Raw genomic sequence first — 15,063 nt, forward strand, 5'->3', positions numbered from 1 at the left:
ATAATAAGCTGCCTCTTTGTTTTTGCTGCCAAAGTGGATAACCTCACATTTATCTACATTATACTGCATCTGCCATGCATCTGCCCACTCACTCAACCTGTCCAACTCACCCTGCAACCTCCTAACATCCTCTTCGCAGTTCACACTGCCACCCAGCTTTGTGTCATCTGCAAACTTGCTAGTGTTACTTCTAATTCCATCATCCAAATCATTAATATACATTGTAAATAGTTGTGGCCCCAACACCGAGCCTTGCGGCACTCCATTCGCCACTGCCTGCCATTCTGAAAAGGACCCGTTTATTCCTACTCTTTCCTTCCTGTCTGCCAACCAATTCTCTATCCGTCAATACCCTACCCCCAATACCATGTGCTCTAATTTTGCTCACCAATCTCCTGTGTGGGACCATATCAAAGGCTTTCTGAAAGTCTAGATACACTACATTCACTGGCTCTCCTTCATCCATTTTACTTGTCACATCCTCAAAACATTCCAGAAGATTAGTCAAGCAGGATTTCCCCTTCATAAACCAATGCTGACTTGGACCAATCCTTTTTACTGTTATCCAAATGCGCTGTTATTACCTCTTTAACAATTGACTCCAGCATCTTCCCCACCACCGATGTCAGGCTAACTGTTCTATAATTCCCCGTTTTCTCTTTCGCTCCTTTCTTGAAAAGCGGGATAACATTAGATTTTAGATTTTTTGATTTAGAGATACAGCACAGAAACAGGCCCTTCAGCCCACCGGGTCCGTGCCGCCCAGCGATCCCCGCACACTAACACTATCCTACACCCACCAGGGACAATTTTTACATTTGCCCGGCCAATTAACCTACATACCTGTACGTCTTTGGAGTGTGGGAGGAAACCGAAGATCTCGGAGAAAACCCACGCAGGTCACGGGAAGAACGTACAAACTCCGTACAGACAGCACCCGTAGTCAGGATCGAACCTGTCTCCGGCGCTGCATTCGCTGTAAGCTACTCTCCAATCCCCAGGAACTGATCCTGAATCTATTGAACATTGGAAAATGATCACCAATGCGTCCAATGAAGATACTCCCACCGTGCTGTTGAGGGGAGTGTGGGGGTTTACAGGAATTAAACCCAACCAGTTGAAAGGAGGAGTGAGGAGAGTGAGGTTCACGAAAGGGAAATTGTTGGTCCCTCTCCAAAGTTCCACAGTGTTCAGACTTTGGAGGCAGCATCTCCCAGTTAAATGTGGCAACTTGCTCCAACGCACAGACAACACGAGAGAGAGAGAGAGAGAGAGAGAGAGAGAGAGACAATGTGAGCCCAGTCACCTATTTCTAAGCTGTTACTGTTCTATGGTAATTACTGTTCGAAGTAATTCGATGGTAATTACAGAATGTTCTGTTATGATGAGATGTAAAAGGTGGAGGGGGGGGGATGGTAAATTCTACCGAAGCATAAACAATCGCACAGACCAGTTGAGCTATGCCTTGGCTGCAAAATAACTGTTTCTGCGCTGTATCTCTAAATCTAAAATAAATCTAAAATACTGTGCGTTGCTTTGGAATTCTGTGAGAATCCTCCAGCGCATGAATTTTGGAAGTGAGCATTCACATACTGTAAAGGAAATAATATCTACTGCTGTCTGGCTTTAGTGAGTGCGCAGGCTGATGGATTTGACCACTGCCCCAGTGCCAAACTTCAAGGCACCAACATGGAGAAGGTACGTGTACATGTTAATAAAAATAAATCCATGCTGCTTGACAGAGGCCAACAAGCAGCCTGCGAGTTTCTGCCTGGGCTTATGCGCTGCTGTTTGGCATTAATATGAATTGATGTAATGTAAGGCTGCATGCTGCTCAAAGAATGAAGGAATGTGTCGGGCACAGATTCTGAACGAGTCCATCTAACCGTGTGAATGTGTGTGTGTGTGTGTGCGTGTATGCGCGTGTGTGTGTGTGTGTGTGTGTGTGTGAGAGAGAGAGAAAGGGCCAGAGTGCAACAGAGAGAGAGAGAGAGAATGAGAGAGAGAGAGAGAGAGAGAGAGATAGATAGATAGAGAGAGAGAGAGAGAGAGAGAGAGAGAGAGAGAGAGAGAGAGAGAGAGAGAGAGAGAGAGAGAGAGAGAGAGAGAGAGAGAGAGAGAGAGAGAGAGAGAGAGAGAGAGAGAGAGAGAGAGAGAGAGAGAGAGAATATGAATGGCAGTGTAGGATTCCTTCTGCTGCCATTCAGAGGCAGTGTTAGATTGAACAAGACTCCACTCCCGTAGTAACGGCCAACCCCTGTACAGCAGAAGCAATTACGCTGGCAGATGTGAAGATATTTGGGTTTTGACAGCTAATGACTGAGGGAGGAGCCCTTTACACAGAGTGTTGTACAAGAAGGCTGTTATTATTTTGAACAGTCCTATCAGTGTCAGCTCTAAGTTAATGTGTTATTAGCAATACAGGATTGGGAAGACTGGGCTGGACACAATTGTATTTAGTGAGGCTGGTGCAGGAGGAATCGCCGGCAGACATCACAACATGCTCACCACCATGCCACTGCTCCTTGGATTGTTCAGCCTCTTTGGCAGCACTTGTGCCCTGGATAATGTCTTCATGCCTGGCAACTACACTATAGATGAACACGGGGCAGGTTTGTTTGTGACCGATCATAACTTTACAGCAGAAAGCATCTTCTTCGTGAGTACTTCAGCCAGCTGGGTCTACAACACCAACCTGACCAAGTACAACCAGCAGAAACAGGTACTGTTTTTCAGCTCTTCCTATCGCGCTCCTGCAGCTGCTTCGAGTTCACAGGTGGGGGCGCAGGGGCTGGTAGCCTGGTCGTGACCCTCAAACGGACGGCACAGCGTCACAGTGGTAGAGCTGCTGCCTTACAGCGCCAGAGAGCTGGGTTCGATCCTCACTACGGGTACTGTCTGTATGGAGTATGTACGTTCTCCCGGTAACCACATGGGCTTTCTCCGAGTGCTCCCACATCCCAAAGACAGACGGGTTTGTAGGTTGTTCGGCTTGGAATAATTGGAAAAATCGTCCCTAGTGCGTGTAGGATAGTATTAGTGTTGCGGGGATCGATGGACGGCGCGGACTCAGTGGGCCGAAGGGCCTGTGTTTCCACGCTGTATCTCTAAACTAAACTCGCTCTTCACACAGCAGCAATGCATGGAAGTAAAGGCTACACACTCCGTACCTCACAACAGATTGCAGAGCCACAGAACTCGGTCATTGCAATTGATGCTTTCGTTGCAGATACGCAGAAACCTCGACTGCATCTGAGTTTAGGATTGAAACTCGGGCAGGTCATATTTCTGGGTATTAAAAGCACTGCCATGTATTAAGCAATCCACAGGCATCAGTAGTTTCCTACTCTGTGTCGTTCCCCGTGAGAAGCTGACAGGGAGTGGATCCAAGGAGATACACACAGCAAACTGGTGTTGGTGACGTCTTAATATAGAGAAAGATGCTTTGGAAATATTTGTGGCAGAATGGAGCAGCAGATGGGAGTGATCCTGAATCAATCTTGACCCCCGGTGCTATCTGTGTGTAGCTTGTATGTTCTCCCAGTGACCGCTTGGTGCCCAGAGACACTAGCCAAGGTGTCAGCGCGTGCAGAAGCAATAGAAAACAAGTCAGTGCGGAGGGTCAAAGCGAGCAGAGATCAGTTTCTGGGGGCAGGTTGGAAAATGGGTGACCAGGTGGATTCATGGTGCAGGTTAAAAAGTGGGCAACAGTGATCATCAGTGGAAAGGCCAGAGGACGTCAGCAAATGGGCTCAGGGATCGTCACGGCACGAGTCAGAAAGCAGGGCAGAAGGTGGAACAGTAGGCAGAGAAAGGATAGCTCAGATCCACGTCAATGGGAGGATCAGAGTTCATAAGTTCACAAGTTATAGGAGCAAAATTAGCCCATTCAGCCCATCAAGTCCACTCCGCCATTTAATCATGGCTGATCTATCTTTCCCTCTTAACCCCATTCTGCTGCCTTCTCCCCATAACCCCTGACACCCTGACTAATCAAGAATCTGTCAATCTCTGAGATAGCACAGATTAGGGCACTGGTGAGAGAGTGGGCGAGGGAGAGCATGTGTCAGGGAGCAGGATCAGAAGATGAGGTTTTGGTGGCTTTCTGTGGGTGTAGGCCGACTTAAGAAAACGGTCGTGTGTTTGTGAAAGAAAAGCACAGTGTTCCGACCAAAATCTACCCTTGAAACAAGTATCGTGGAAACGCAAAGGTTTATTTGACCTTCATCAGTGCAGATTGAACCCTGCGTTTGATTAGCACTCTAACATACTCATCTGTTTGTGGGGACACTTTTGGATATCAGGTGACTGGAAGTCATTGTCCCAGGCCCCAACACTGGCATAGAGTCATAGAGTCGTAGAGAGTCATAGAGTGATGCTGTGTAGAAACAGGCCCTTCCCCAACTTGCCCACACCGGCCAACATGTCCCAGCCACACCAGTCCCACCTGCCTGCACTTGGTCCATATCCCACCAAATCTGTCCTATCCACGCACCTGTCTAACTGATTCTTAAACGGAGGGATAGTCTCAGCCTCAACTACTTCCTCTGGCAGCTTGTTCCATACACACACCAAACGTTGTGTGAAAAGGTTACCCCTCGGCTTCCTATTAAATGTTTTCCCCTCCACCTTGAACCTATGTCCTATGCCTTGGCACCAGGTTTGTGCATAACTTCATAGGCTCATATTTCCGTACAACACAGGAGACAATTCATCTATTGAGTCTTTACTCTCATATCAGGCCTCTTCCCCACTTATTTCCCTACAATATATTCCTTGTCACACACCCATGGACCCTGTTGGGATTCTTCTGCCACCCATCTAGTCTGGAAGTAATTTGCATTGCCAATAACGTACCAACCAGCATGTCCTTGAGTGGAGACAGGCTCACCACTTGGTCACAGGGAGAACATGCAAACTCCACACAGAGACCGAGGTCAGGATCGAACCAGGGTCACCTGAGTTGCGAGAAAGCAGCAACCGTGTACTCTATCATTGTGCCGCACGTAATTCCAAAGCATCTTTCACAATCCCAAGACATTTCCAATGTTATTAAAGAGCACCTACAAACTACAGGCACTGTTGCCAAGTACAAATCAGAGCCCATTGCTGAACCTAAACTCGTAATAAAAAAGAGCTAGATAGAGCTCTTAAGGATAGCGGAGTCAGGGGGTATGGGGAGCAGGCAGGAACGGGGTACTGATTGAGAATGATCAGCCATGATCACATTGAATGGTGGTGCTGGCTCGAAGGGCCGAATGGCCTACTCCTGCACCTATTGTCTATTAGAAAGAAAATGCAAATGTTGAAAATTCGAAATAAAGAAAGAAAATGGTGGAAATGTGCCACAGCATTTCACAGAGACTGCCTGATCTGCTGAGTATTTCCAGCCTTTTCGGTTTTTACTTCCAATCCTAGTCTTTGACTCAAGAATAAGACGACATATTTTGAGATGCTTATTAATCTCAATTATGCTCTGTTGCTTATTAACCTCAGGTTAGATATAAAAGAACTCGTAATATATGGGGATTTGCAAGTTGCTTTTTTACAGCCAAGGGGTAATCAACTTGTAAAATAGGTTACCAAGGCCATGTAAAAGTCCAAGGAACAACCCAATCTGTTCCTACTCTGCCAGGGGTTAACGTAAATGCAGGAGCTACATTTCAACCTTTCTGTGGAGTCTGTATTCCTCTGATTTCCAGCCGATGCTCACAGCCCCGCTGGCAAACATCCAGGCCATGACTCCGGAATTCCATCTCCAAAGCTCTTCATCCCGCTCCTCCCCTCCCTGAAGCTTCCGAGAACCTGGTGCTTTGGGAGCAGTGAGAACCAGGAATGCACAGTCACTTGTCACGACGTCGATGACTTTCGGAACTCAGCCTTTGGTGCTGGAAAATATTAAACCGAGGCCAAATGAACTGGCTCGGATAAAATGGTGGCTTTTAACTGTGCCCACAGGCAGGGCACACCCTTCAATAGTTAACCTAAGAATATGGGCTCATCCATCCTTAAAGCTTTTGGTTCCCTCTGCCGCTGTCCCCATTTTAATGAACCTTAAAGTTGACCCACTTGGTGACCTGCCTGCGGACCTGTTCACACATCTCCCTCCCTGCCAGTTGTCTCATTTGGTCACCTTCCCATCCCCAAACACCTTGAGACCTTTGTATTGCCCACTTCGTCAGAAGATTGGACACCTTCACACTTTTGCTTTTATGTTCTTTAACTGACAGTCTGATCGGACGTGCCTTTAAATGTTGCTTGGAACTGTCTGACTATTGATTTAGTAGGAGAGAACTGCAGATGCTGATTTAAATCGATGGTAGACACAAACTGCTGGAGTAACTTTTATTGATTTAGCTCATTGTATGCCAATGTTCATGTTGTTGCATCTACTCACGACTATTCTGGTTTAACTCGCTTGGGCTGCTTAAATATGATGGGACTGGAAAACATACACTGGTGACCTGGTGTGTAGTGCTCACAAGATTCATGACTTTACGCCTTTATCATGATACCAACATCCAAGCCATGCCAACCACATCTTCAGTGCTCGTCCATGGGATGTAAACTCATGGGGTTAGCACCAGCAGAACCCAAACCATTACCTCTTAAAGGAGAGGTGCTCATTGCTTGCTACTGTTTGTGGTGGTCATTGTAAATCTCATGGGAGGGTGGAGAAAGTGAGGGCACTCCTTCCTTGTGAGGGACTTGCAGATGTGGGGGTTTGTATCACAGTAGAGGGTGTGGGCGGAATGGGAGTGTGGGAGATGGTGTACGAGGTATTGGAAGTGTGGTGGCACAGCTGTGAGTAGGGTTACAAAGTGTTGACTATACCCACGTCCATGCATGTGATCTGGGGCTGGCACGGTGAAGTCCTCATACCCAATTCTGCTCCACTGGTTAGTGATCTGCGGCAGTGTGTAATCTCAAGACTAATTCGGGTTTCAGTAAGGTAACTGCAGTCCGTGTGAAGCCAGGAACTCATGCCAGTTCTGAGCGCAAACTTTCACCTGCCTTTTTTCACTGTTTCTGGAGTCAATGGCAACCTTTGGTGACCATTTTCCTTATTCCTTTTCACTAAGATGACCACCAGAGGCTTTTTCATAGCATCAAAGACTGGACATTAAGGCCTATGGGTCAGTGGTGCCGCGGCACAGTTGCTGCCTTACATTTCCAGGGAACAAAGATCGATCCTGACTACGAGTGCTGTCTGTATGGAGTTTGTATGTTGTCCCCATGACTGCGTGGGTTTTCTCCGGGTGCTCCTGTTTCCTCCCGCACACCAAAGACCTAGCGGTTTGTAGGTTAATGGGCTTCGGCAAAGGTTGCAAATTGTCCCTAGTGCATAGGATAGTGCTAGTGTACGGGGTTCACTGGTCGGTGCGGACTTGGTGGGCCGAAGGGCCTGTTTCCGTGCAGTATCTCTAAACTAAATTAAAACTAAAAGCACCAAACTCCCAGAATTACATTGGACATGTTGCTCTTAATGTTTGTAAGTGAGAGCACAATATCTTCAAGCTTTCATTTCTATTATGGGAGTAATACGTCTTTACCTCAGCTCTGAATGTTTGTGTTGAAGGCTGCTTGTTTGATCTGGGTTTTACATCCCAGGAGATGAGAACGTGATAAACACATCGAGCTGTCAGAGGCCACTGGCCTGTGGAGAACATGCTGGCAATGTGATGAAGATCCAATTAGCTTCCCTCTGTCAGCTCTTTCCTCAAGTGCCACGAACCTTTACAGCATAGATTTTGCCGACGTACAATGCTAGAAATTCTCAGCCTAGAAATTGAAGTTGACCTTTATTGGTGCGCTGAACAGGTGGCTACTTCATTGCCAGTTATGGGACCATTAAAAAATTGCAGAATTGTGAAGATTTACCTTTAAGGAGATGTGTGGGACAAGATTTTTACCCAAAGGGTGGTGGGTGCCTGGAACGGGTTGCCAGGGGTGATGGTGGAGGCAAATATAATAATGGTGTCTAAGACTTATACTGACTATCTCCCCTCTACTCTTTCAATCTAGAGGAAAGGTCCCGACCCCCCCAAAACGTCAACTGTGCATTTCCCTCCACAGATGCTGCTCAACCTTTACACTTTAGATAGGCACGTGGATATGCAGGGAATGGAGGGTTAGGGATCCTTTGCGGACAGTTGAGATTAGTTTATCTTGGTATCATGTTCGGCACTGCCAATGTGGGTCAAAGGGCTCGTTCCTGTGCTGGGCTTTTCCACATTCCATAATCTATGTTTAGGAATTATTGGAGTGTTCATCACCCTGACTGCTGTACGAGACCACATCCCACATCGTTCTGACTGCATCTGCCTGCGGAGGTTGCAACTGCTGTTGATGATAATGGGAAGTAGGCTGCAGCCTTAAAATGGAGGAATCAGAGACTGTCGATGCTGGAGTCAGGAGCAGCAAACAAATTGCTGGAGGAATTCGGCAGGTTGAGCATCATCTGTGGAGGGGGGTTGCACAGTTGACGTTTGGAGTCTGCTCGCTTCCTCTAGACTGAAGAAGTTGAGGGGAGATGGTCAGTGTAAAGAAGTGAGGGGGACAGGGGTGGGGCAAGAGTGACAAGTGATGGGTGGATACAGGGGAGGAGGGATTGATTGGCAGATGGAGTGGGAAGGGTGGAAATAGTGACAGAGGCTGGGTGGTGATAAACAGAGGCAACAGAGGGCTGCAGATAGTGGAATCTGATAGGAGAGAAAAGTGAAGCACAGGAAAGAAATGGAGGTAGTGTGAGCAGAACAATGGGGAGGGGGGCAGGGGGGACCGATAGAGAGGGATGTGTGTGTGATAAACAGATTGAATGAGTAGAGGAGGGGAAAAAATGTTAACAGGAGCTTGGGGGGAGGTTGAAAAGAAGCATGTGTGCATGAGGTCCTGGATAGATTAGACAGAGAGAAAAGTGGTAGAAAGGTGAGAATTGGAGAATTCAATGTTCAGGCATCGGGCAATAGATTACAGGCTAAGTGAGGTGCTGTTCCTCAAAACCTAAAGACGTTTCTCCGTTGTAGCTTCACTGTAGCTGGATCCTCCCCCCTCTCCCTCACCATCATCATCATGGACCAAGTCCAAAGTCAACAATGGTCTCAAAAAGCTGGGAGGCATCAGTCTTCGATTCTGCAGAGACCATACTCCTTGGCTTAGTTGATGACTAATGAAACACATAATGATTCTCTGCACTGTGAAGGAACGTCTACAGGGCATTAAAGATTTATAGAAGCAAAAACAGGGAGTAATACATCATTGTCCCGATGGGGAACTTTTAAATTCATATATCTGCATGCTGACCATTTGAGGGGCTTGTGCCTTGCTTTGCTTGAAGCTGTAAAGGAAAGTCAGAGGTTGCACTTTGATTTCTGTTGGCACGGCTGAGTTAGCACTAAGTCATAGTCATACAGCATGGAAACAGGCTCTTTGGCCCCTTGCCCACGTCGACCAACATGTCCCATCTACACCAGTCACACCAGCCCATATCCCTCTAAACTTATCCTATCCATGTTTCTTGTTTCTAAATGTTTCTTAAACGCTGATGTTAATGAACATGATGTTAAAGCATAAGTAAACACTCATATTCTGGAAGGAGGGCGAGGCCCGAATGTTTGCAGATTCTACGTGTCGACTGATGCAATGGTCCTGTCACCACCCTTGTCTAGGATTGTGCAAGGACTTGGATTCATGAATACAAACACGATACAGTCCAAGAAGCATTCAGTAATAAAACTGTATACACAATTCAGCCAGTCAGATACTTTCAGCCAACCGTTAACACTTGCAAATTGAAAACAGGAATCGACTTTGAAAAAGCAATGTTCTTGAGCAAAAACAGAATGTTTTATTCCATTGCATTTTTATTAGAAATGCTATTTGAATCCAATTACAAACTCAGCACCTCATAATAGATAATTAATACTGTTTCTGGGCTTCAGGGCTGTGCTGTTGAAAACCACGTTAATGTGTGGTAAAGTAATTCAATTTCGTTTAGTTTATAGTTCAGTTTAGAAATACGGTGTGGAACCAGGCCCTTCGGCCCACCGAGAATGTGCTGACCAGCGATCCCCCTTACACTAGTTCCATCCTACGCACCAGGGGTAATTTATGGAAGCCAATTAACCTACAAACCTGCACGTTTTTGGAATGTGGGAGGAAACGGGAGCACCCGGAGAAAACCCACGTGGTCACAGGGAGAACATGTAAACTCAGTATAGACAGCACCCATAATCAGGATGGAACCCGGGTCTCTGGCGCTGCCAGGCAGCAACTCTACCACTGCGCCACTGTGCCACCGGGCCACATTTCTTGGCATTTTGGTACAAATAAAACTATCCCTACATTTTTTAGCAGGATGTTCGTGTTTGCTGGCATATCATTTTTCAATGTCTTTACTTCCATATTTGAGCTCAGAAACTTCAAGAACATGTCCACACACAAGCAGCCATGAGTCTCATGGTCTCAGAGTAATTCCAGAGCACTGCTGTTCACAGTCACATCTCACAGATAGTTGCACATCAGTAGAGTATGAATTTATATCAAAAACAAATCCAGAAAAGTTACCAGTCCTCCTGAAGATTGCTAGGTGATTGTCAGAAGACAATCAGTGCTGGCTTAGGCAATGTAATTTAGTTGTTAATAATTCTTGGGAAGTGTATGCATTTATTAACAACCTTGAGAAGTTGGTTCATACTCTACGCCAGACTGCTACCAGACTGCTACAATACTCTACAAGACTGCTTCTTTTATTGCAGTTTAATACAATTCGGGGGCTTCTTAGCCCACTTCAGAGGGTGTATAAGTGCTAAGTAATACAAACAGCAAATGATAGAAATAGTCACCAGGTCAGGCAGCATCTGCCGAGAGAGAGAAGCAGAGTTAATGCTTTATATCCTTGATTGCAGATGCTGCCTGCCTTGCTGAGTATTTTCATCACTCTCTGTACTTGTTTCCGATGTCCAGCCTCTGTAGTACTCTGTGTAGGTATCATGTATCTTGTTGAGGACCTGAAGTCACATATAAGCTAAAAAGGACTCTTTTTCTATTCCAAGGAGCCAGCTGAGTTTTACCACAACCAACAGTCTGATCCAAGTCCAATTGCTTTTTTTAATTGATTGCAACATTCTAAAATTGTAGCAAAATAATTTAAATCAAAATCTCTATCTTTTTTGGTTTTACTGAGAGATAAACAGGAAATGTAACCACAAAAATATGGTCTCTTACCTAATCCATTTTGAGTTGTTTACAGTTGAGTTGCTGGGAAATTCAATTTTGAAAAGATCAGACAGACATCTGACCACTGTGTACAGGGTGCAGATGTACAGTTTATGCCAAGTTCTCATTATTTTCAGCATTGTGCAATACAACTTGCACATAAGCTCCAAAGTCAAATTTCACCAGTCAAAGCATTTTTCACAAAACATGTCCCTTAGAGTTTACTTTCTGCCTGTGGCCAGCTGCAATGCCAAGCACGATTGAGCAATTAATAAGCCAGGCAGCACATCATCTTCTCTCCATTCAGAACACACACACACACACCATAGCGATTCACACATGGAATATCTGCACCACCAAGACATAGTCACACTCAGAACACAGAGGTAGAAGGCCATGGACAGCCATACTGAGAACACACAGGCAGAACATCAGAGAATCACAGTGAGAATACACAGGCCGAAGGTCAGAGAGTCACAGTCAGAATACACAGTCAGAAGATCAGAAACAATCACACTCATCACAATCACAGGCCACATACTGGGTACAGTCATACTCATAAAGACACAGGCGGCACATTAGAGACAGTCGTACTCAGAATGCACAGTCAGCAGAAGAGAGGCAACCATATTGGCAACACCCAGGCCTTAGGGTGTGGTCTCAGAAAGTGGAGTCCAAGGTGTACCGCACACCAAACCTGTAGACTGTTTCACAACTCACAGCTTGAGGCTTGTCACACATTGAACACCATGACCCACGCAAACCGTGGGCAGAGCAAAGCTCACCAGAAGACAAAGCAGCAATGTGGGAGAGTCAACTCGAGCATTCTCACCTCCGGTTCTGCTGGGCTCTGGTAACTTGAGCACAAAGTGCAGGGACGGTTTTCCAGTCGAGCGCTGGAGAAGACTACACCCCCCGGGCCTGCTGCCCTTTGGACTTAGCTGGGTGTAAGTGTGCTAATTGAAGGCTAGGTGTTTGGAAGTTCTATCCAGTATTAATTCCTTATCCAACGCTCCCAACATAAGTATTGTCTGTGGGATCCTGCAATTGCTATTGGTTTTGGAAGATGCTTGGGGTGGGTGCACAATCAGCCATTGCTCATTATTTTTCCATTACCCAACTGTAGAATGATTTGCATTCACTTGTTCCGAAGCAGCCTGGGGTTTGCAACATTTTGCACACCTTAGTTTCCATTCTCATTCTCCAACTGCCACCTTTAACCCTTCTAACGGCCAATCTCTATAACATGCCCAAAGCAACCCTGAGTTTGCCCTATCAGAGATATTCATTCTGTGCTCCCCATCTCTCTTTTCCGGTTTTGAAGAAAGGTCTTTGTTCTGAAACATTAACTCCATTTCTTTCCTTACAGATGCTGCCCGTCTTGCTGAGAGCTTTTAAAAACTTTCCGTATAACAGCAGTTAAAAGGAGTTGGGGGATTAACTTTACTAAGAAAACAAGTGGTTTTGCTCTGTGCTCCACAGATCAATGCCTCCCTGGAGGAGCAGGAATTTGTGGAAGCCTGGGCCAAGAAAGCAAAGGAGTTTGATGCCATCAAAGGCAGTTTCACGGATAAGAACCTGATAAAACTTCTCGACCAGATTCGCATCCTTGGCTCCGCTAACCTCGCGCCGGCTGAAAGGAAGGAGGTATGAATTTCATTCTGGCAATGCCCTACTCTCAGGCTAGTGAGGCACGGTGGCACAGCGGTAGAGTTGCTGCCTTACAGCGCTTGCAGTGCTGGAGACCCTGGTTCGATTTTGACTACGTGTGCTGTCCGTATGGAGTTTGTACGTTCTCCCCATGACCCCGTGGGTTTTCGCTGAGATCTTTGGTTTCCTCCCACACTCCAAAGACGTACAGGTTTATAAGTTAATTGGCTTGGTGTATGTGTACAATTTTCCCTAGTGTGTGTAGGATGGTGTTAGTGTGCGGGGATTGCTGGTCGGTGCGGACTCGGTGGGCCGAAGGACCTGTTTCTGCGCTGTATCTCTAAACTAAACTAAACTAAACTAAACTAGTGACACCAGCATCCTTGCTGGAAAATCCCTGTTCTCCCCAACACAACCATTAACCTCCCAACTCCAGTCGAAATTTAGCCCAAGAATGACTTGTTCAGATGTTGTGACCAGCCATGGTTTAGCTTGGAGGCCAATGGCAAATACTTCCCTGAGTGGTGGAATAGGCCTTTCCCGGCACTTGAACTCACTCCAGCATTCAATCTGACCTCGGTCGATCTGTGCCAGAACTCTGTTTAGCTCAGATTTGGCACCATTGACCCCCAATCCCCACACACTACTCAAGCTCACCCCTGTCTTGGACATCTCCAGCCTTTCCAAATAATCCCTGTACTTCATTGAAAATGTGCATCTTAATTTTATTACTGAATCTCCAAACTCTAATATTAACATGATGTTGTTCTGGCCTGGATTTCTCTGTCAGAATAAGCGTTGTGTTTCAGCTGCCCTGACCATTTACTTTTGAGCACACGACTCATTACAACCCATGTTTCAGCATAATTTCCATCTCTTCAACTCATCCTCAGAATAAAGATCCTCAAAGGATCTATCACCAGCACACCTCACTAATTTTGACACCAACTTTCAATGATATAATCTTCTCCATATCCACCCATCTCCAATTTCATACCGGTTGATTTCTCAGCGACGCGCCGAGATCCACTACGATTCTTTGAAGACTCCTCATGATCATGCCCGCGACACCCCGGCAAACTGTCGGTGACAGCCTAGTCGCCGGCAGTCGCCTTAAAATTGACTAAGTAGGGCAGGCCCTTTAATCTTGTCAACTGTACTTATGATCCTGGATTTAGAAATGGACCAAATATCATCACCCTCTCCGCAGTTCAGTTCCGATGCTAGTTCACCTGTGCAGAAGGCCCTTGCAATCCAAAATCTTATATCAACAATCACATTGGTACGTTGGCCTTGTGGAAGGGTGACATCATGAAGATGCCCTTTACTGTATTCCCATCTCGTGACCCACCCCACGTATTATAGCAGTGATCTAGCTCTTATCCCTAAGTCAGAAACAGCACTCTTCAACCCACCAGCTTCTGACCTTAGATGTACTCCAAAGACGTACAGGTATGTAGGTTAATTGGCTGGGTAAATGTAAAAATTGTCCCTAGTGGGTGTAGGATAGTGTTAATGTACGGGGATCACTGGGCAGCACGGACTTGGAAGGCCGAAAAGGCCTGTTTCCGGCTGTATATATATGATATGATATGATATGTTGTGGCTGTACCATACACTGGTCATAAAACCAGAGGCAACCCTGCTAAATTCTCAAACCTTGCCTGCCCCATTGATATGTGTGGAAGATCACATGACCAGCTATGGCATGACATTACCTTAAGAGGCATTCCTTTCCCCGATCCAGAACAATGGTTTTCCCAGTTCATTCCAGCTTATCTGATTGAAAAAAACCCGAGATATTTAGACTGGTGATTGGGGCAGGAAAGTGCTGACACTTGCCATTAATCTTTCACAATCAAGATGCTATCTTAGTCTAAGACGAAATCCATGTACTTTCATTGGCATTTGAGGCTAGCTTAATTTTTCTGGAGCTAAAATGTGCCCTTAGTTTCTGCCATTCATGGGTCAGGTATATTTTATAGCAGTTTTCTTAAAAATTTCAAGATTGTGGAGAACTGAATGTTTTTACATTCATTCCACTGGGTTTCACCTTTTGGTCAAATGTGCAGGCTCACTGTTTGGTGTTGTATTGTGCCAGGTAGCCGGTAAGGCATGTTCCTGTCCTTTGGAGATTTTATTTTAGCCTTAGCCATGGTATATCTCAGCTCCAGTTGTGCTCCCTCCTCTGGGTTA

The 15,063-nt window shown here is 45.9% G+C and overlaps 1 protein-coding gene across 2 annotated transcripts in view; it reads left to right on the plus strand.

Annotated features, from left to right (window-relative positions):
* The first annotated feature begins 1,499 nt into the window (after positions 1–1,499).
* Positions 1,500–15,063, plus strand: part of ace (angiotensin I converting enzyme (peptidyl-dipeptidase A) 1) — an 82,533-nt gene continuing 68,969 nt past the window's right edge. Inside the window, exons 1-2 of one of the 2 annotated variants that reach the window (XM_078424924.1) lie at positions 1,500–1,698; positions 12,700–12,864. In XM_078424924.1, the coding sequence (XP_078281050.1) occupies positions 1,690–1,698; positions 12,700–12,864 (174 nt within the window). In that variant the 5' untranslated portion in view covers positions 1,500–1,689. Of the gene's footprint in view, positions 1,699–2,144; positions 2,723–12,699; positions 12,865–15,063 lie in introns of those variants that run through there. The other variant, XM_078424923.1, reaches the window with a different exon arrangement.

The sequence above is a fragment of the Rhinoraja longicauda genome, chromosome 29 (assembly GCF_053455715.1).
Source record: "Rhinoraja longicauda isolate Sanriku21f chromosome 29, sRhiLon1.1, whole genome shotgun sequence".
Lineage (NCBI taxonomy): Eukaryota > Metazoa > Chordata > Chondrichthyes > Rajiformes > Arhynchobatidae > Rhinoraja > Rhinoraja longicauda.